At 34.5% G+C, this 23,688-nt stretch overlaps 1 protein-coding gene and 1 pseudogene across 1 annotated transcript in view; both read right to left on the bottom strand.

Moving 5' to 3' along the window:
• The window catches only part of YAF2 (YY1 associated factor 2), a 76,699-nt gene that overhangs the window by 31,111 nt on the left and 21,900 nt on the right, over positions 1–23,688 (bottom strand). The window contains 1 exon segment of the mRNA XM_072654327.1: positions 14,660–14,849. Coding sequence (XP_072510428.1) covers positions 14,660–14,849 — 190 coding nt within the window.
• Positions 1,642–3,819, bottom strand: LOC140531067 (enolase-phosphatase E1 pseudogene; annotated as a pseudogene).

Below are 23,688 nucleotides of genomic sequence, written 5' to 3'. Positions count from 1 at the left end.
TTTAAACTTTGACTCTATTTTATGCCCAATCTTAGTAACAAAAAGCAACTCAAAAAGCTCAAGGGGGGAGGGAGGGGAGGAAGCCAAGATAGCAGAATGAGAGCAACCTAAGCTCTTAGACAAACCCCTTCAGATACCTCTAAAAAGAGAATCTGACCAGATTTGGAGGAGCAGAATCCAATGGAGATAGACTGTGGCAGATTCACAGCCCAGGACAGACTGAAAGGTCGACAGGAAGGATCTGTTCCGCAGGGCTGGAGGAACATACAACGCATAGCACACAAGCTATACCAGTGTGTCCCTGACACAGTAGGGCCAGGTAGAAAGCCCCAGGTGGTCTGAGGCAGTGGCCACACTGAGGAATCTTGGGCATATCAGCCCAGGACAGGAGTTCAGCAGAACCAAGCAAGTGAGAGCCGTGGAGCCCCAGGTATCTGCAGCAGTTGCTCCTGAGACTATCAGTCCACAGATTAAATGTCTGTAAGTCACCTACTTGAACTTCCAGGAGTCAAGATGGTGGAGTGATCGGTAAATGCTCTCTCCCCCTCCCCTTGCTGGCCTTGAAAGAACTATAAAATATTTCCCCAGAAAAAATCCTGAACAATGGGATCAGCAGAAGGGGCAAACAGTCTCTTAGCATGTGAGGTTAGGAAAATCGCTAAGGAAGGTCCCTCATGCTGAGGCTGACGGGGACTAGTGCAGGACCAGAGATGTTCCAGACAGCCCCACCTCAGCAAACCGGGAGAAGATTCTGAGCACCAGGGGGTAGAGCCTTGCAATCGCCAACACCAGGACCCCATGTGTGCCTCAGCACTCCAGGGGAATAGGGAAGACACTAGGGCAGATGGGATCACCAACTGCTGAGCTTACCTATGTTCTAGCTCAGCAGAGACCTCCTGTGGCCAGACCACCCTTCCCCCACACTTAACAAGCTAGCTCCAGGGTAAATCCAGGGAAACACAAAAAGACTTCACCTGGCCTCTGCTTTCTCACACTAGCCAGCTCAGCACCAGGTAAGCTGCAGCACTTTAGCTTCTAGCTGAAAGAACCAGAGGCCACAACACACAAAACCTCAAGTTCAAGGCACAAGAACTATGGGACAGAGCTCTTTGTGCCCTAGAAGCAGAGATCTACTTTAGAAGTCAGGAAAAGGGAGATCATCATCATCATCATGAGTAAGAAGCAAAGCAGAAACGAAAAGACCATAGAATCTTTCTATGGGGACAAGGACCAAAACACAAATACCAAACAGGTCAGCATTGAGACTTTAGTCCCATCTGAAACTTCGGAAGGGCCTATGAACTGGTCACAAGCACAAAGAGCACTCTTGGAAGAGCTGAAGAAGGATTTTAAAAGCCAAATTAGAGAAATAGAAGAAAAACTGGCCAATGATTTTTAAAAATATGAAAAGGGAAAACTGGACAAATGGAAAAGGAAGCACAAAACCTAACTGGAAAAACTGGACAAATGGAAAAACAAGTACAAAAACTAACTGGAGAAAATAACTCCTTGAAAGGAATAACTGGATAGATGGAAAAGGAGATGCAAAAGTTAAATGAAGAAAACAATTTGATAAAAATTAGAACTGGGCAAGTAGAAGTTAATGACTCTATGAGACATTAAGAATCAGTCAAACAAAATCTAAAGAATGAAAAGATAGAAGAAAAATGTAAAATATCTAATTGGAAAAACAAAAAGCTCAAGAATATCACTTTCTATAGAATACTCAAAAAAGCTGTGCCTTTACTCTCCCTGAATAAATACATACTTTCACTGTTGACTGTCTCTATTTTCTGACTGCTAGAAACCTGTCTTCAAAGAACTCAGCCTCCTTTCAGAGCTACAAATGCTGCCAACCATATGTGACCCTGGAACTATTTCAATTCTAGTTTTATCCAAAGACATCTGCCAGTACATAATCTCTTCCAAAGCCTGGATCATTTTCTCAATGTCATCTGCTCCATTCCCAGATCCTGAAGAAATCAGCACAATTCCATGCAAGCTAGAATACTCTTCTGCCTATTTTCTCAGAAGTTTAACATCCTGTCAACACTGTTCTTCTTCCCAGTATGCTTCTCTAAATTCTTTAACATTCTCTCAAATATAGGAAAATAAAGTGTCTTTTATGAAATCAGTTGTAGTTATGGTACCTTTCATATCTAACAGGACCACAGTGACTTCTGAGGCACAAAAAAGGATCACTCTATCTTCTTCCTTGAGACAGCCTACCAAGAGAAGGGCAGAGAAGCAAGAGCTGCATCTGCTTTGCATACCTGAAAGCTATATATAAACATCATATATTCTCTGAGGTTTATATGGTTCTAATCCTCAAATCTGTAAAATATAAGACTGAAAAAAAAAAACTACATGCCAACATTGGTGAGTACTGATGAAGCACTATTAGAGACAAACAAAAATGCATTACTGTATTCTAAATATTTATTATGACCAAGTAAGATTTATACCAGTGATACAAGGATAGTTCTTTTTTGAATAAATCTGGAGACTCTCACCATTAGATAGTGATGTTGCCTCCTTAGGTAGCAGACCTTAAGAGTAATGGTCTCTCCAGGAATCAGAGACTGCTGAAATCCTAGAAGCATCCATCTAATATGGGACTTCACCCATTCTTTTAATAAAAGAAGGTAAAATTAACTATCACTGTACCAGAATAAGTATTAGATTTTAATACATGGTATACTGCACATAAAATAAAGAGTATTGTTGTTCAGTCATTCAGTCTGACAGTTTGCCATTCCCCTCTCTACTGTGTCCCCATTTTACAGATGACGAATTGAGGCAAATAGGGGTAAAGTGACTTGCTCAGGGTCACACAGCTGTGCTCTCTATCCACTGTATCACCTAGCATATACTATATTACCCTATATATAATATATATTCTGCCTCTGCCTGTCCTCTCCAAAGGAAGGTAAATTTTCATAACTGATAGTGCCTAGCTAACTTGGAGTTTACTGGCTAGATCTTATTCTCAAAGATCAAGCCTTAAATCCATTTCACTCTGGGGTTCATAGATTGGACAATAGGTCCCTATCTAAGAACCACTTAATGACTATTTTGGAGGTCCTTCCCATTCAATGTAAATAGTAACTTTCTCTTCTGACCTGCAAACCTGAAGGTCTTCCCTTCCCAGTTTGATTCTTTTTTTTTTTTTTTTAATCAAAGAGGCCATCCCTAGACTCACTTCTTAAAGAGGCCTATTCACTGAATGGGCATTACCTCCTTCAAAGTGAGAACCTGAAAAAACCTCAGCCTAAAAGGGCCAGAGTTCCCCACTGCATCCTGGGTCATCTCCAGTTTGGCCACTGGACTCAGATGACTCTGGAGGAGAAAGAGAGGCTGGTGATCTTGCACAGCCTTCCCTCACTCAAATCAAAGTCAACTGCAAGTCATGCCATCATCTCCCTGATGTCATGGTCCTCTTCAAAAATAAAGGACAAATAAAACAAGAAGAACACCAAGTTCTTTTTTGACCAGTTATATTCCATTACAACTGGTAATTTGGAGGAAACAAATGAATATTTACAAAACCATAAAATACTAGGATTAACAAAAGAAATAGACTATATAAATAACTTAATATCAGAAAAAAGAAACTAAACAAGCCATAAATAAACTCCCAAAGAAAAAACTCTAGGACAAGATCTATTTATAAGTCATTTTATCAAATACAGAAAACAGTTAATTCTATTAGTACACAAAATGTTCACCAAAAAAGGGAAAAAGGGCACCTACAAAATAAATATCAAGATATCAAGAGCCAAGGATTAGTTAAAAGAGAGATTAAATGAAAAAAGAAAACTATAGATCTTTAATCTCTAATAAAAATTAAGGCAAAAATGCTAATAAAATATTATCAAGCAGGATACAATATATTATAAAGATTATTATACCAGAAATGGAGATTTGGTTCAACATAAGGAATAATACAAATATGTTTAAGTATTGATAATATAAATAATAAAAAGCATGATTATATCAATAGATTCTGAAAAAGCTTTTGAAAAAATCTGGCACTTGTTGCTATTAAAAACTTTAGAAATTATAAGAATAAATGGATCTTTCACTAACATAGTAAATAAACTATATTCATATCAGGTGGCTAGGTGGTACAGTAGCTAGAGCACTGGGCTTGGCATCAGGAAAATCTGAGTTCAAATTTGACCTCAGAGACTTACTAGCTATGTGACTGTGGGCAACTCACAAGCCTGTTGGTCTCAGTTTCCTCACATGCAACACGAGCACAAGGAAATAGCAAACCACTCCAGTACCTTTGCCAAGGAAACCTCAAATGGGGTCATGAAGAGTCAGATACAACTGAACCAGAAATACTTCCATAAACAATTATATAATTATATGTTATATACCTGTATATTTTTATAATTATATCATTATTATAAAATGAAAAAATAGTAGACGCCTTTCTAATAAGATGAAATGTAAAACAAGTAAGTCTACCATCATCACTATTAAAACTGAGGGAATAAGCATAAACAAGGAGGAAACAAAGTAATGTGTTTTACAAGTGATATGATGGTATACTTAGTAAACTCTAGATATTAAATAATTTCAGCAAAGTTCTATGAGATAAGAAATTCATATAAACCAATTAATTTCTTAAAAGGTAAATGAGTTATAGAGAAACAGTAAAACTATAACAGTGGGGATCTTTCAGAGACAGAAAATTTTACCCAAGAAATAAAAAGTCAAGAGCCTGGATAGAATTTTAGAAAACTCTCTGGCCATTTTCCCAGTAGCTGCAATCTTTGGATTCCACCAGCATCAAGTTCCCAGAGAAATCTCATCAAGAGAAAATTCATGCTGATTGACTTAGCTCTTCTCAGCAATGCAACGATCTAAGACAACTCCAAAAGACTCTTGAAGAGAAATGCTATCTACATCCAGAAAAAGAACTATGGAGTCTGAGTGCAAATCAAAGCATACTACTTTTTCTCTTTTTTGTTTTCTTTTCTCATGGTTTTTCCCTTTTGTTCTGATTCTTCTTTCACAACATGACTAATGTGGAAATGTTAAATATGACTGTACATGTATAGCTTATATCAGATTGCATGCCATCCTGGGGAGGGTGGCAAAATTTAGAACTCAAAATCTTATAAAAATGAATGTGAAAAATTAAAAATAAATTTAATTAAAAAATAAAACACACAAACACATACACACGTATGCACAAGAAAATTCATCAGCACAGTGACTGTGATACTCTTTGATACTCATCAGTATTTGATAATCATCCCTAATCAGTAGCCTCAGCCTCTGCCTCTCTGATTGGAGGGTTGGAAGGCAAAGCAAAAAATTCTTCCCAAAGCTTCCATTTAAAAAGCACTCAGAAGGTTCAAAGCCCAAATATTTCCCAGGTCCCTACCATTTTAAACTTCCTTTACTTTATTGTCTTCTTCCATTAGACTGCAGTCACCTTGAAGGCAGGGACTGTCTTTTTCTTTTCTTATTTGTACCCCAGGCATTTACCAGTAAGTGCTTAAAATAAATGTCAAATATCAGTCAACAAGGTTTTATTAAGTGCTTACTATATGCCAGGCAATGTTAAATACTGGGGATACAAAGATAAGCAAAATACAGTGCCTACTCAGAAGGAGTTTACAATCTAACAATAAGAGAAAGGAGTTATATATGTATGTATGTATACACGTATGTATTTCTTACCTGGGCATGGCATCTAACAAAAAAATGATCATGTATTAAGGCATGAAAAACCTCACAAACAAATGCAGAAAAAGCCAAACATTAATCATATCTTTTACTGACCTAAAAATTACATTCAATAAAGAAACAATTAAAACAATTAAAAATCAGATACTAAGTAACCTAAAATAAATCAGAAAAATCAAAGAACAAATAATAGAAAATGGATAATATCAAAGAAAAGGCCAGCAATAAGAAAACATAAAAATTTAGGAGATACCACCAAAATAGTCCTTTCATTAACAAAAGAGAAGGAACAGATATAGGAAACTGGATATGTAACTAAAAGTGCTAGAAAGCCAACAAATTTCAAAAACTCAAATAAAGAGTAAACCTGAATATCATAAAAGAGATTAACAAACTGAAAGTAAGGAACCTTAGAATTAGTAAAACTTGAGAGCTCGTGTAAAAAAACTAGAGCTAGTTAAAAAAAAACAAAAAAACAATATGTTAAACTGTTTTTAAAAAAGGGAACAGTAGAACAAGCACAGGCCCTGGAGTCAGTAGGAGTTCAAATTTGGACTCAAGACACTTACTAGCTGTGTGACCCTGGGAGATCACTTAATCTTTGTTTGCCTTAATCTACAGGAGAAAGTAAGGGCAAATCACTACAATGTCTTTACCAAGAAAACCTCAAAGACAGTATTGGTATGCTATGGCCCACAGAGTCATGAAGAGTCAGACAGGACTGAATGACTGAACAACAACAACAACAACAACAACAATAATAAATCTATCTAAAAACAAGAGCAAACATTATATAAAATAATCTACATGACTTTCCCAGGATGTCCTTTTCTAGGATAAAACTAGGACAAAGATGTCCATTATAATCACTACTTTTAGATATACTGCTAAGAAATGTTAGCTACAGTAATAGGACAAGGAAAAGAAACCAAGAGAAAACGTGTAAACTCAGTATAATTTTTTTGCTGAAGATATAATAGTTTACTTAGAAATGATGAGAGTCAACTAAAAAATTAAATGAAACAATAACTTCAGCAAAGTTGTAGGATCTAAAGTGCCACTTGATAGAGACAGAAAAAATCGTTAAGTTTATCTAAAGGCACAAATGGTGCTTCAAGGGAACTTCAAGTATAATCTCAAAGGAATCTTAAGGGAAATAATGGAAAGTGAGAAGGAAGGCAGTACCAAATCTCAAACTATACTACAAATCACTGAAATAATTTGGTACTAAATAGGAAACAGAGAATAGATTAAGTACATAATATACTAAAAAAAAAGAAAAATGAACATAGTAACCTCATATTTAATAAATTCGAAGACCCCAGATAGTATTATAAGAATTCACTATTTGACAAAAATAAAATAGTTGGGAAAACTGGAAAGTTGTCTGGCAGAAATAAGAAACATAGAAATATATATATATATATACACACACACACACACACACACATACATATGTACATACCAACTTCTCATACAATATACTCAAGATTTAAATGAAAACATGACTTAGATATAATGAATGACATATTAAACAAACTAAAGCAAAGAAATTACCTGTCATATCTAGGCAAAGAAAGAGTTCATGACCAAAAAAGAGAAAAAGAGGATAACACAATAAAAGAGACAGATGGTACAGGAGTTAGAGCACTGAGCCTGAAGTCGGGAAGGTCTGAGTTCAAATCCAGCCTTGGACTCTTACTGGCTGTGTGATACCGGGCAAGTTACTTAACCTCTCTGCCTCAGTTGCCTCAACTGTAAAGCAAGGATAATAACAGCACCCACTTTGCAGGACTGCTATGAGGAAGATAATACTTGTAAAGTGCTTAGTATAATGCCTCAAAAATAGTAAGCCCTACATAAATGCTTGTTTCTCTCTCCCCTTCATAGAAAAATAAAGGACAATGTGAATTACGTGAAATTAAAAAGTTTTCTTTTTCCACAGACAAAAACAATACAGCTAAAATTAAAAGGGAAATATAACTGGGAGAAAAATCTTTGCACCAAGTTTCTTATAAAAAGGATCTCATTTCCTAGATACTTAAGCAACCAATTCAAATTTATAAGAGCCATTTCCAATCATAAAGAGTCAAAGAACATAAAAAGGTAGTTTCTTCCCTATAAACAGGGAGAAATCTTAGCTATCAACAGACACATAAAAAATTCTCAAAATCACTAATAATCAGAAAAATGCAAATTCAAACTTTCACTTCACATGCTGATATCATATTGGCCAAAAATAACAAAAAAGGACAGTGACAAATGTTTGAGGGGCTTTGGAAAAGCAGAAATATTAATGCATTTTTGGTGGAGCTATGAACTTTTTCAGTCATTCTCAAAAGCAAAATGGAGCCATAATCCCAAAATTACTAAACTATGCATATCCTTTGACCCATTAATACCCCTACTATGAGGGGCAGCTAGGTGGTGCAGAAGATAAAGCACCAGTGCAGGAGTCAGGAGGACCTGAGTTCAAATCTCACCTCAAACACTTGACACTCACTAGCTGTGTGATCTTGGGCAAGTCACTTAACCTCAATTGCCTCATCCTGGGCCATCTTCAGTCATCCTGATGAATATCTGGTCACTGGATTCAGATGGCTCTGGAGGAGAAGTGAGGCTGGTAACCTGCACAGCTCTCCCTCACTCAAAACAAAGTCAAATGTAAGTCATGTCATTATTTCTCTGATGGCATGGTCTTCTTTGGTAACGAAGGACAAACACATACATACATACCCCTACTAGGTCTATATCCCAAAGAGATGAAAGACAGAAGAAAAAGGACCCCAAAATGGAATTCTTATAGCAGCAACTTATAATGAAAAAGAACTAGAAATTGTGGGTATGTCCATCAATTGGAGAACAGCTAACAATTAAGATATTAATGCAAAGGAATATTATTGCAGTATCAGAAATGAAAGAAAGTTTTATAGAATGTATGGAAGAACTGATGTATGAAGTGATACAGAGTAAAATGAAATATATTGCCCACTTCCCAAAAGAGGTGCTGAACTTAGCATTTAGATTGAGATAAATATATTTTGGACATGATCAATGTGAGAACTTCTTAATGTTTTTCCTCAAGGGAGAGGGAGATGAGTAAACTTGCTTCAAGTGAATTTTTGTTAACTGAAAAAAATTAAAGTAAAAAAATACATGATACAATGCAAAACAAAAAAATCATTCAAAGAAATGAGAAGGGGAAAGGAAAAATGAATTGTTAGTGTTACTTTGCTAAAGTTTATATGTCTATACAACTTTACAGCTTATAGATTTATTACGGATTTTATTCTTCATTTTGACTATTCATTTAATTGTTTGTTCACAGTAAATATATGGTAATGATTTAATGCCTTTGTGAAATTTAGGTAGATAATGGCTATGGCATTCCTATGATACAATGTTTAAACAATAGTATTTTTAAAAAGTGAAATTAGCCTACAATAACTTTTAATTTATATTTTGTTTCTTCAGTAAGCAAAAACCTATTTTCTTTCCCTCCCATTACCACCGAAAAAAAAAAACAAAAAAACTCCTCTAACATATTGATCTCATACTGGCCATGTCCAAAAAATATATCTCAGTTTGCATTCTGAGTCCATCTCCTTTCTGTCAGGTAGATAAACATGCTTCAAAATGTATTCAAAATGTATTGGTCATTTAGATGGTTAGAGTTCTTAAGTCTTTCAAGTTGTTTTGTTTTTACAATGCTGCTATTCCATAAATTATTGTCCTGGTTCTTTTTCACTTCACTCTGCATCATTTCATTCAAGCCTTTCCAGATTTCAATGAATTATCCCCTTCATCATTTCTTAGAGCACAATAATATTCATTCACACCCATATACTATAATTTTGTTCATATGTTCTCCAATTAATGGGCATTCCCTTAGTTTCTAGTTCTTTTCCACCACAATGAATTGCTAAATATATTTTTGTTCATATAGTTATTTTTCTTTGATTTGTCTGGGATACAGGTCTAGTAAGGGTATTGCTGGGTATGTTTTGTTTAATAATTTTGAGAGGAAAGTTCCAAATTGTTTTTTTAGACCAATTCATAGCTCTACCAACTGAAAATGTTCTTATAGCCCCTCTCAGATGACTTTCTGATAAATCCATGCTAGCCTGTAATGATCACTATTTCCCTTTTTAAGTGTTCACCAACCCTCCCTTTTAATAACATTTTCTAAAATTTTGACAGGAATCAAAAGCAAGCTCATCAGGCTACACTCTGAAGAATTTACCTTCTTCTCTTTTTGAAAGTAGGGACATTTGCCCATCTCCTGAGTTAAAGGAACTCTCCATAATTCACAAATTTTCAAAGATCAGACAGTAGTTCAGCAATTACATCCATGAGATCTTTCATTTCCTAGGGATGTAAGACAGGCAGAACATTGATCAGCACCATTACCCCATATTAATTTAACCTCTCCCTGTCTAATATCAAACTGATGCTAATCCTATCTTTTTCTTTTTTTTTGAAAAATCATTTATAGCTATTTTGATTTCAAAAAAGTCAAAATAGTAGTAAAAGCGCAACACTCATTTCTTACTATATTAAAATGACAGAACAATAAATAGCAGCAGTCCTTTCCCCAGTTCTTAGTACCCTCCATACTAGGATTGTAAGCAAACCTAAGCAACTGGTATAACTAGTAATTGCTATTTTAGGTCCAGTTAGAAAAGAAGAAATGGAATATAGGCTCCCTATTAGTTGAAGGACCAAATACGAACTCCTCTAATTAACACTGAACGCTCTTTACAAACTTGGCTCATTTTATCTTTCCAGTCTTGCTCTTGTTCTCACACTCTTGCTTATGTTCCAGCCAAACCAGCATTCTTACTGTTTCTCACACACTACCCTCCATCTTTTATCACTCATGCCTTGAATGTGTTTTCTCCTCATCTCTGTCCCTTACAGTTCCTATTCTCCTTCAAAGCTCAGTTCAAGAGCTACCTTCTACAGAAAGCCTTTCCTGATCTTCACTCAGCTGCTACTGCCTACCCACCAAAATTACCTTCCATTGTTTTATATATACTTATACGTGTACATGTTTTCTTCCCCAAAAGGTCATACAGTCCGTAAGGGAAAAGATTATTTCATTTTTGTCTCTGTATTCCCAGTAATTCACATATAGTAGGCTCTGAGTAAATACTTGCTTTGATTATTGATTGCACCAAGTTACTTATGTCACCAAGAAAATCCACCCAAACCCTGAAGTCACACTAGAGCTCTAATTTCAAAATATAGGATTGCCATTGCTGCTCCTACCTTGGAAGAAGACTGTGTATAGAAGTCATCAGATGAATGCAGGAAACCCAACCCAAATAAGGACAGGTTCTACCCTGGGCTACATGAAACCTAAAACTTAAACACATAACCATAAAACTGAAAAGAAGTTTACTGGGTATATTTCAGACACCAGAATACCAAAACAACTTTGAAATATGAATTGATCAGACACTTTTGTCTGATAAGGTTTGGCAAAACTGCTCATTAACTATATCCTAGATGTAGTTACACTGGATATAAAAAGGTAGATTTAGAATGGCTGAATGACTAAATCCAAGAAGTGGTACTGATGTCAAATCAGGAGGTCTCCAGTGTATGGCCACTAGATTCTGTCCTTTTGTTCATTTGGGTGATTTAGATGAAAGGTTGTTTATTAAATTTGGAAACGACAAAGATGGAAATGATAGTTACTACACTGGAATATTGAATCAAGGTCAAAAAAGGTACCAATATGTGGATTTGGTCCATCTCTATGAGACAACAAAGATCTAAAAAAAAAAAAAAAATGAAACTGAATAAAAAGTACTTCTTAAGATGTTAACTTCTATAAGGAAGTTAAAAATCACCAGCATCACTACCACTATTTTTATTATTGTAATACAGAAGAGAGAGATAAGACCAATTCTACTTGGCCCTGAAGGGCAGAATTAAAATAAATGATGGAAGTTACTGCCAATTTCACCTTAACACGAAGAAGAAAGTCCTTATAATAAGAACTATGCAAAAAATGTAACAGGTTGTCTCAGGAGATGGACATCTCACTGTAGGTCTTCAAGTGAAGGCAGGAAGACTGGTTGTTGTTGAAGAAATTCATATTTCCGATCCATTCTAGTTCTAAAATGATTTTTTCTCTTTTTAATAAAACATATAAAAATTACACTTTTTCTACAAGTTAGATAAGATGGTACAGCAGATCAAGCTCTAAAATCTGGATTCAGAAAGACACAAATCCAGCCTTAGAAACCTAGTAGATGTGTCATCCAAGGCAAGACACTTATTAGCTGTCTGCTTCAGTTTCCTAATATGTAAAATGGGGCTCATAAAAGCACCTCTGAGTTGTTGTAAGGATTAAATGAAATAACATGTAAAGCACTTTGTAAACCACAAAGCACTAAATAAAGATTAGCTATCTAGCATTATTATTTTTTAATTTTGCCTTACAACTAAAGTATAAGTGAACCCCACATCTTAAATGGTTAAGGCCAAACCCTGAGTTTGATAAAATGATCTTTCTCAAAATAATTAAAGTTGACCACACTTTGAAACAGGATTCAGATTCAGGTCTTCCTGACTTCAAGTCCAGTACTCTGTCCAATGCACTACCAAACCAATGCACTATACAGACTTTACTTGTATCCAGAAATCTCCTTTTAAATGTAAAATATGCACTATGGTTTGCATATTGAATATGACATTATTGAATATGACCTCATTTTAGACTAAAGACTCAAAATAAGCCTGAGATGAGCCATCAACCAACCAAGGATGACATAGTTGATTCATAAATCAGTGGTTATGTGGGGACGTAAGTGGTACAGTCAATAGAGCACTGGGTTTGTAATCAGGAAGACTCATCTTCATGAGTTCAAATCCATCCTCTGAACAAGTCACCTAACTTCTGCCTGCCTCAGTTCCTCATCTATTAAATGACCTGGAAAAGCAAATGGCAAACCACTCCAGTATCTTTGCCAAGAAAATGCCAAAATAGAGTCACAGAAAGTCTGAAATGACTGAACAATAATTACAACAGAAAAATCAGTGGTATTAAAGAATGAATGGGAATTTAAGACATAACTCAATCTCAAGATAAAAGCCCTTAAGTAAAACTGATCACTTGGCTTTCAAAAGGCATTGTTATAATACCCATCGTTTCTCATTTTATTTATTTTCCCATAAGGGAAAACAGCATTCTCTTAGACATCTGGTTCTCTTAAACATCTTAAACTTGATAAAGCTGCTCAATTTTTTAAGGAGGCTATAGCTAAAATGAATTATTTTGTGCTTTAAAGATTAAATTTAGTCATGGTCTTCTAATTAAATAGTTTTAATTAAAACACCAGCCAGATTCTCTATTACCACAAATATTAAACATAACAAATTGTACTACAAAGTATTAAGAAGACAGGAGCTGTAGCTGAAATGCTTTTTCTGTGAAATATCAACAAAGACCTTCATAAATGCCAAGGCAAAAATGTTTACATTAACAATAACCTACTTTCTTTTCTTAATTCACACTAAAAATACTGAAATTACTAACATTCCCATGAAGACTTAGGAAGAAAGAAAAGTGCTATCAGCTGTTTGTTTTTTTAAAAAATCACAACACTGATTTTATTGGTTTTCTGGTGAGAAAATTTTGCTACTAAGGAAGGATAATTAGTCAACTAACTGACCAACATGCCAATCACTGGTGATGCAAATAAAAAAATCTCTACTCCCAGGGAGCTTGCATTCTAATGAGGGAGACAAGAAGGACATAAAGACGTACAGAATAAGGAATAAATATGAAATAGTTAAATACAAAGTAGTTTGAATGAGAGTACACTAGTATTTGAAGGGATCAGGAAAGGGTTCATATGTGGGAAATGGTGTTTGAGTTGAGCCTTAGAGGATACAAAGGGTTCTAAGAGACTGAGGTAAGAAAGGAGTACATTCTAGGCTGGAGAGTGTAAAGGCACCAAAATTAGAAATGAAGGGTTGGTTAAATGTGAGGAATAGCAAGTCTGCCTTTTTTTTACTGGACTTACGAAGTCTTTTGATTAGAATAAATGTACAGAAATCCACCTAAAGAATTTAAATAAATCTATCCTTTAAAAAAAATGGTAATTCCCCTAAAGCAGCATTATTAGCCTTGATAAAGTAAAATATTTTCTAAGATATCCATATTTCAGGACATTATTTCTATTTTTTCAGGTTATTATTATTTTAGCAAATCTATTATGTCAGGATATCTACTTCTTATACTTCTTTATACTCTTAACTCATTCCCCTGGATAAATGTTGTTCATATGAAACTTTTATTGCTTGATTTATCACAATCCACTGTGATTTTTTTAACAGCAAAATGGTATCTAAAATTGAAAATGCAGATATATTCTTCATTGAGTAAGTCCAAAGCAAATCAAAATGTAACTAACAATTAAGTTAATGGGTATTTGTTGCATACTTTATAAAAAAAAAATTTTAAAACAGGGTTCCTATAAATTTTTTTGGTGCTTTTAAAAATGTAATTCAATTTACTGATACAAATTTTGGAAAAAATACATCAGTCTGTGAAATGGGATATAATCTCCTTAACTATGTAAAATAAGCTTTCTACATTTAACAACTAAAAGACTCTAAATTTCTTAAACCATATAGAGCTTAAGACAAAAATGTCTCCCCTTGTACCAACTTCTTACTTTCAGATTTTTTTCAAAGAGAAGAGACTTAAAAATGTCTCACATTTGTGAAAACTGGATTACTTACCAGCAACTGGAGTTATCCTATTGGGTCTTTTCCCTCACAGATCCACACTGTCTTGCCAATCTGAACAGCATCAGAATCTTCTTGATGGCCATCCACTGGAACTGAGAGGGCATGCAGTACAGATGTACATGTAAGAAAGTGGGGGAGGGAAATTTGGGAGATGCTAGAGACATGCTTCAGTGTACTTGCTTACCTTCCTGAAATTTGAAATTTCAACGGTTCCATGGTCCTCGAGGCATTCACAATAACTTCAAAGTATGTGGATCTGTGGAGATTACCCAATAGAACTCCAGTTACTGGTAAGTGATCCAGCTTTTTCTTCTCTATCAGAATAAGAACATTATTCAAACCAATACTATTTAATTTTAGGTCTTTATTGAGAACTACAAAGGAAAAGATTAAAAGTGCACTAGTCATATGTACATCCAACAGGGAAATATTTACATAAAAACTTGCCAGAATTTTCCATTTTTATAAATGATGTCATCACAAATATTTTAAAATATTACTTTACTCGTTTATAAACTAAGCAGAATCTGTTTCATGTGTAAAGAAAAATGATACACATCATATTCTTAATGTTTAGCCAAAATGTTTGTACAATTCAAAACTTAGGAGATTTAGTCCTCAGTGGGTTAACAATCTTAAATACAGGAAAGGAATCAGGAATGCTACTCTTGCATTATCAACTTTAGAAGTCCTTCAAATAACTGTTCACAAAAAATTTAAAAAAATGTAGTCCAAACTACTCGTAAGTGTCATTATTAAAATTGTTAATGCTTGCACTCTTAAGATGAAGAGGAAAAAGGACTTTAAAATATGTGATGATAAAAGAACCTGTTTGAAGGTACTTTTTAAAAAAAATTGATCTCATATTTACATTCCTTTAAGTTCCAAATACATATACCACCACTATCCCCAATCCTGCATAATCATTCCTTTTAACACCTGCACATACACTGTAATAAAAAAGAAAAATGCAGTTCAGCAAAACTAAACAACACATGGCAGTACACACAATGTTCTATATCCAGTTTCCAACTTTGCAAAAAATGACATGAGATGTTATTTTCTCTCTCCTTCTTTGACACCCAGATTGTTCTTTGTAATTTGAAAGCCTAATAATCCCAAAGCCCCATGTCTTCTCCTCTCCTTAAACATAATATAGTTTCCAAAGGCTTCACCAAGTCAGTCATCTTCCTCTAAATGAAAAACAAAATTTGATCATTGTTCTTTTAAAATATATTGCTCAAAACTATGACACTCTAGATATGTTCTAATCACCTAACTATATTAGCTAGCATCTCTCATACATATCACTTTTTCTCCACTCACAAAGCAGCCACTCTGATGCAGGTGTTCAACATCTCAGTTACTGCAATTGCCTTCTAGTTGGAATTCCTGCCTCATGTCTGTCCTCCACTTCAGTCACAAGTCTGACCATCACACACACACACACCACACACCCCCAACTCTCAATAAATTCTAGTGGCTCCGTATTACTCCAGGATCAACTATTAGATTTTCTGTTTGGCTCTGAAAGCCATTCATAACCTTCATAACTTTCTATTTTTCTATTATCTTACACTTTACAATCCCTGTATTACCCCCCTTCAGATACTCTGAATAAGCAATATTTGCCTCCTTGCTTTTTGTTCCTTGCAAATGACAGATTTTCATTTCCAGACTTTGTCTTTTCTCTGACTATCCCTAAGCTGAAATGTTCTCACCTCCTTACTTCTACTTTCACCTCCTGCCTTCCTTGTCTTTCTTCAAGGCTCAGCTCAAATCTCATCTTCTACAGTTCTTTCCCAGTCTCCTTATCCAACTCTGCTACCTCACTTCTAGTGCCTTCTCTCTGGGATTATCTCCTCCCACTTATACTGTAAGCACATAGTGTTTTACATGTTGCCTTCCCATGAAAATATAAGTTTCTTCAGGGAAAGAACTATATTGTTTCCTTTATTTGTATCCCCAGCACTTAGCACAGTGCTAGATACATAGTAAATGCTAAAAAATGTTTGTACATTGTCTGTTTGAAGAAACATGGCAGAGTATAGGAGTACTGTAATATCCCTTGTTCTGGGCACTACGTTTCTGTATATTTACTATTTATCTTAACATAATTATGTTAACTTATGTTAATTTTACTATACAAGCCACCATCTCCACCTTCCTCCCCATACCTAGACACTTCTCCTTTGTCCAGTACAAGAGTTAAAAAAAAATCAACAGCACACCTATATGATTTAGCATTGATTCTTATATTTAACATCCTCTTATTAGATTAAGTTTACCCATAATTCAAGCCTTGAGGGCTATCTTTATGAACCACAATTCTGTCAACCCAGCCCATCTCTCCCAGCTTCACTGTCTTTTGCAACTTTTAGGAGCATACTATCTATACTCTTCATCCAATTTAAGAAAAAGGGTGAATATAATGGGATCATGGATAGAACTTCATGGCATCCTCACTAGATATATAACTCCAGTTTGATATTAATCTATTAAATAACACTGTATTGGGTTTGGAGTCCATCTAACTGTATTAGCTAGCATCAAGCCCACATTTCTTCATTTTGTCTGTAAGAATACTACAAGAGACTATCAGATAACTTATACCAAGAGAAAAAGCCTATCATGAATATGGATCTGTTTAGGAGACAGAAAGGTGTACAAGTTCTAGTACTTGTAGCACAGATGGAAATATCCTTCTGCAGTTCTTCAAGAGCAATTGCTTCTAAAGATGAACTGTTGATTTTGCGTATCACAGCGTGTCAGAGAATAAGATGGCTGCCAGTGTATAAATCTTTGGTAGAAGTAGTAACCAGTCATTAATTGAAGAATGGAACAGATAATAGATAAGTACAATATTTATTATTAATCTTGGTAGAGAAAGCATTTGGTCAGCATGAGGAAAGACTGTCAGAAACAGCCAGAGAGGTCTCTGGTTGAGGAACAGCATTTCTTGCATTGCTTAGGTATCTTTCTTTACACCATCATTATGGCATATGTATTCTCTGGTGTTAGTGTAGTGTCAGTCTCAGTTTCAGTCAAGCCTCTTATGTTACTGAGCTCATACACACAGTACTTAAGAAGGACTACATGATGCTGAAGCCCTATCTGAAGTCTCCAGATGAGGATGTGAGGAGAAGCAATGGCCTTACTTAATATGGAAACATTTTTTAAAACTTCATTTTAATTTCTCTAGGAATAAAGAAATGCTATTTCTCTAGCCTAAAATCTTGTCCCAAACTTTTCCCTTTAAGAAAGCAGGAAGAGTAAAGGTTATTGTTCTCTTTTGAAATTCACAGTTAAGATATTGATCCAAGGAAGTAACTTTTAAAGGCAAGTCGTCCAGGAAAGAACTGAGTAGAGGTTGTTATACGAACCACAAACTGCATTTTTAACATATGATCTTTTCCTTATTCCTAAGATTCTATAAATGATACCTGAAAACTTCTTAACAGAGAGTCATGTCAAAAAGTAAGGAAGACTATGCCATTTTGTAGACAATTTTCTCTTTCAAAGCTAGAAAATTACTTGGATAAATATTAAAATTACTTGTGGCAAACAAGCATAAATCATGAAGCTCTAAAATTAAAAAGTATTAATATTTTTTTTAGCAACCAATAAAGCTGCTAAAAGTAAAAATATTTTATCTACAGCATTTCCCTGATCTACTAGTCTACTAATCCTGTTTTTTAAAAAATGTACAAAGATTAGTCTGGCATGACTTGTTCTCAATGAACCCCATACATCATTGTTTAAGTGCTAATTAATTATCTCTTTGATTTAGAATTTCATCTAGAATTCCACTTTTGAGACATTAAGCTCAGGCTGAAAAGCCTTGAGTTTTTTAAATCTACTTAACTTTGAAATCTACTTTACTTTGAAAATTTGGACATTTGCTCATCTAAAGATTACAGAACCACTCCTGTTCATAATTTTTCAATGATTACAAAGAGTATTTACAAATTCTTGAAATGCTCTAGATTATAGTTCATACAGGCATAGCAGCATGGATTTATAGATGAAAAGGATCTTAGGACTCATTTAGTTGAACCCCCTCAATTTACAGATGAAGAAACTGAAACCCAGAGAGGTTCAAAGACTTACTGAGGTCAGATTCAGGATTTGAATTGAGGTTTTCCAACTCCAAATCTAGCACTTCTCCCCCTCACAGAGGCATGGGGTGGCCAAATCAATGAAAAGGTATTTTATCTTCCTGTTTATATAGGGATACAGGATAGCAGAGCAGAAAAAAGTCACAAAACATCTGGGTTCAAGTTCCATCTCTGCTATTTATTATGTGACCATGAATAATCAATAACCTCTGCATCTCATTTTACTGATCAGTGAAATGAAAATAGTAACAACTGTCATTACCAACAAGACAATGTAATGGGGTTTAAATTTAATATTCTATATAAAAAGGATTTCGTAAATGTTAACAGTACTATACAAATATCAGCCATTATTATTCAGATACAATTCTGAACAAATTTCTCATTGTAAAGATCTTTAACTTTAGTAAAGAAACAGAAAACAAAATGAGAATTTAATAGTTCCATCTTTGTCATTTTTCACACATGAAATAAGTTCTATTCCTTCTTTTAGGGTCTTCTGCCAACAAAGCTAAAAAAAGATATCTTTTCAACGCATTAGGGGGTTTAATAATCTTGCCATTATTCATGCAGACCTATACAACTTTTTGTGCTTCTCACCAGTTACCTGCCCTTGAGATCTTTTGTTTTTGATAATATCTGATTTTTCCCAGTATTTCACTCTTTATGAAAATTTTTATCCTTCTCTTTATTCATTATCTTCACTAATTCTTATAGCATAGTTAATTTTCCATTATATCCATGTACCACAAGTTGTTTAGGTGTACCTTAATCAATGGGCATCTAACTCCTTTGTTTCCAAATCTTTGCTACTACAAAAAGTGCTGCTATATGGGGGAGAAGGGGATAAGCAAGGTGGGGATGATGGAAGGGAGGGCAATGGGAGGAGGGAGCAATTAGAAGTCAACACTCTTGGGGAGGGACAGGATCAAAAGAGAGAACAGAAGCAATGGGGGGCAGGATAGGATGGAGGGAAATATAGTTAGTCTTACACAACATGACTATTATGGAAGTCATTTGCAAAACTACACAGATATGGCCTATATTGAATTGCTTGCCTTCCCAAAGGGAATGGGTGGGGAGGGAGGGATGAAGAGAAGTTGGAACTCAAAGTTTTAGGAACAACTGTCGAGTACTGTTCTTGCTACTAGGAAATAAGAAATACAGGTAATGGGGTACAGAAAGTTATCTGGCCCTACAGGACAAAAGAGAAGATGGGGACAAGGGAAGGGAGGAATGATAGAAGAGAGGGCAGATTGGTGATAGGGGCAATAAGAATGCTCGGTGTTTTGGGGTGAGGGGAGGGGACAAATTGGGAGAAAATTTGGAACCCAAAATTTTGTGAAAATGAATGTTAAAAGTTAAATAAATAAATTTAAATTTAAAAAAAAGTGCTGCTATAAATATTTCAGTGTACAGGGGAACTTTCTTATTAATCCTTGGAGTATAAATCCAGTAGTGGAATCCCAGGGTCAAAAGGTCTAGACATCTTGGTGACTTTATTTGCATAATTCCAAACTGTTTTCCAATTATATTAGCTCAGAGCCCTAAAAAGAATATATAAATATGCACATCTTCCCACAGTCCCTCAAACATTGGCTACTCTTGTCTTTGGTCATTTTTGCCAATTTGTCGGGAATGAATTCAAACCTAAGGATTCTTTTGATTTGCCTTTCTCTTATTATTAGTATTTCTCATTCTTTCATATGGTTGTTGACAGTTTATAATTCTTCTTTTGAGTTTGTTCATATTCTTTAACCACTTATCTGAGAATGGCTTCTTATCTAATATCTTTTCATTATCTATCTATGTTGTACAACAAACCCCAGCAGTACTGTACTGATGGTAGAGCTGTAAAGTGGTTCAGTCACCCAGAAAAGAAATTTGAAACTGAGGCAAAAAAGTTATTAAACTATGCATATTCTTAGACCTTGTCATACCACTAAGATCAAAGAAAGAGCAACAGGACACAAATACACACACACACACACACACACACACACACACATTTGTAGCGGATCTTTTATGTGGTGGCAAAGAACTAGAAACTAAGAAGAGGTGCCCATCAACTGGGCAATGGGCAAACAAGTTATGGCATATGAATGTAATGGAATATTATTTATTATTAGAAATGATGAAGTTAATAGTTTCAGATAAAAGTATGAAGATTTATTTGAACTGATGCTCGATGAAGTAAAGAGAACCAGGGAAACAATTTAAATTATAATAATTTTATAAAAAATAACTTTACAAGACAAAAACTAATAAATCCAATGATCAACTATGATTCCAGAATACCCAAGATAAAGCACTACCCACCTCTGACAGAGGGGTAATGGACTCAGAGTACAAAGAGACAGAAAGATACACACACGTACATACACACTTATATAGGCATGACCAATGAGAGAAGTTGTTTTGTTTATCCATATTTATTACAAGAGCTACATTTTTCTTGTATTTTTCAATTACAGGTGTAGGCAAAGTTGGGCGAGGGAAAGAATTGGTTAATTGAAAGGATTATGTAAATTAAGTAAAATTAGGTAAAATATATAATATAAATTAAGTAAAATATAATGTGAATTAACTCTGGCAGTGTTACATATTACCCCAGCTACTTAAATAATTATTTGGCTAAGGGGCACTCTGTATCTGAATATATACAAGTATTTGTTGTATTTTAGTAAATTGAAACACAAATATTTTATACATTTTATAGTTAGCTAGAACGGAATTTCCCTTTATATTTCTGCCTCTTGGATTTTGCTAGTATAATAAAGAAATGCTATTGATTTCTGTGGGTATATTTAGTCTGAAGCTACTGTCTCAATATCTCTGATTCTGTAGAATTTTTCTAAACAAAATATCATGTCAGGAGCAAATAGAGATAGTTTATCTCCTCTTTACTATCTTTACACCTTTAATTTCTTTTCTTGCCTTATCGCTGCTATTTGCATTTCCAGAACTGTGTCAAATAACAGAAGAGAGCATGCTTGTCTTTTCACTGGGAAAGCTACTAGTACATCTCCATTGGAAATTATATTTGCTACTGGTTTTAGATAATTTTTATGATATTAAAAGGTCTCTGGTATGTCTATACTTTCTAGAGTTGTTTTTTTGTTTCAGCACAAATGAGTGTTGTAGTTTGACAAATGTTTTTTATACACTATTAAAATAAACCAGTAATTCTGAAATGTTTTTGATTTTAATATGTTTAATTAAATTAATTTTTTTGTAATGATGAACTATCCTTGCTTCCCTGGTATAAATACAACCTGGTCATAATGAATGATTTCTTGGATGAATTACTGTAGTGTTTGAGATTTTAAAATTTTTATCAGTATTCATTAATGATATTGGTCTACATTTCTTCTGTGCTTTATCTTTCTTTATTTATTTTTACCTTCTGGGCTACATATATTCTGTGCTTTGTCCATGGCTTAAGTATTAGACCTGTATTTTTCTCATAAAAGAAGTCTAGTAAAGTAACTTCTTTCTCAATTTTTGAGAATAATTAGTATAGTGTAAGCACTAATTATTTTTAAAAGTGTTAGAATTCTGTGAATTCATCCAGATCAGGAGTTTTTGTTATTAGTAGTTCCTTTACAGCTAGTTGTTTCTTTTTCTGAGTATAGCCTATTTAAATTCTCTAATTTATCTTCTAATAGTTTTCTATTTTCTTTTTTTTCAAAGTAGTCCTCTAAATCTTATTATTCTCAGTTTTAGTAGCACCTAGTGAATAGTTGGTTCTGATTTTTTTTTAATTCTGATTTTGTTGTGATTTTTATCTTGTTCATTTTCTATTTTGTTGGTTTGACTTTCTGTTCTTTTCTTTTTGTCGTTGTTGGAGGCAATCAGGGTTAAGTGAGTTGCCCAGTGTCACACAGCTAGTAAGTGGGTAGGGCAACATTTGAACTCAGGTTCTTCTGACTCCAGGGCCAGTGCTCTATCCACCACACCACCTAGCTTCCCCATGCCCTCTCCTTTTAGTCAGGTTGGTTAATTGACTTATCAATTTTGTTAGTCTAGAACTAGTTTTGACTAGATTTTAGTTTCATCATTTCTATCGGTTTTTTTGGTTAGTTTGCTCACCTCTTTCCCTAATTTTTCAATATCTACCTTTTTGTGTTTATTCCAGATTTATTTGCTAACTTTCTAATTTTCAACACATATTTACAATTTTTCTGAAGACAACTTTTGCTGCATCTCCAAAATTTTAGTGTTTTGTTCCATCATTATTTGTAATAATATATGGTCAATTTTTATAATAGTTTCATGTGGGACAGAAAAAATGCATGCATTCTTTAAAAGTCCTAATTAAAACATGCTATCACTTTTTTAGTCCTAGTTTGTCCCTTTAGTTTAGAGGATAAACGTATGTATACACGTGTGTGTACATATATACATATGTATACCATAAATGTCCAAAATAGAAAGGAATAGTAAAGTCTTCTGCTATTATTGTATTATTGTCCATGTCTTTTTATAATTCAGTTAATTTTTCCTTGGTGAATTTAGATCATAAGGGATTTGAGTCACATGCATTTAATGTTGACACAAGTTTGTTGTCTAGTGTTCCTTTCAGCCTAACATAGTTTTCTTATCTATTTCTTTTGGTGGTATGAATTTTTGTTTTTGGTTTGTCTGATGGCATAATTGCAATTCATATCTTTTTTGGACTCACTTGATACATGGTAAATTTCTTGGTTAGATAGTAAAATCTTCCCCTTCAAACTATTCTTAGGATTTTTTTTCCTTTCCTATTCTGTACCTTTTTCTAAAAAGGTCAACAAAGTTTCTTTGTTCTGTACATTAATTTTCTTCCAATTGCACTCTAAACTTTTATTCCTTTAATTCACTGTCCTTCTACTTATTTATTCCTTCTTTAGTCTCTTCCTCAAGGAATTAAAGCTTCTTGAGAACCTCTTTTGGGTTTCTTTTTTCTAAGGTTTCTACATCATTGTGTTGTATATGCTGTCCCCCTCCCTTTATTTCCTGCTGTGCCTCACTCTTAGTAGTAATTCCTACAGGAGTTAGGAAGGATAGAAGTATTGCCCCTCAATAGAAATTTTCCCATAACCCTGAATTTCTGATT

Source organism: Notamacropus eugenii, chromosome 3 (assembly GCF_028372415.1).
Source record: "Notamacropus eugenii isolate mMacEug1 chromosome 3, mMacEug1.pri_v2, whole genome shotgun sequence".
Classification (NCBI taxonomy): domain Eukaryota; kingdom Metazoa; phylum Chordata; class Mammalia; order Diprotodontia; family Macropodidae; genus Notamacropus; species Notamacropus eugenii.
The sequence above is the reverse complement of the archived record's forward strand: the minus strand, read 5'-3'. Positions and strand labels throughout refer to the sequence as shown.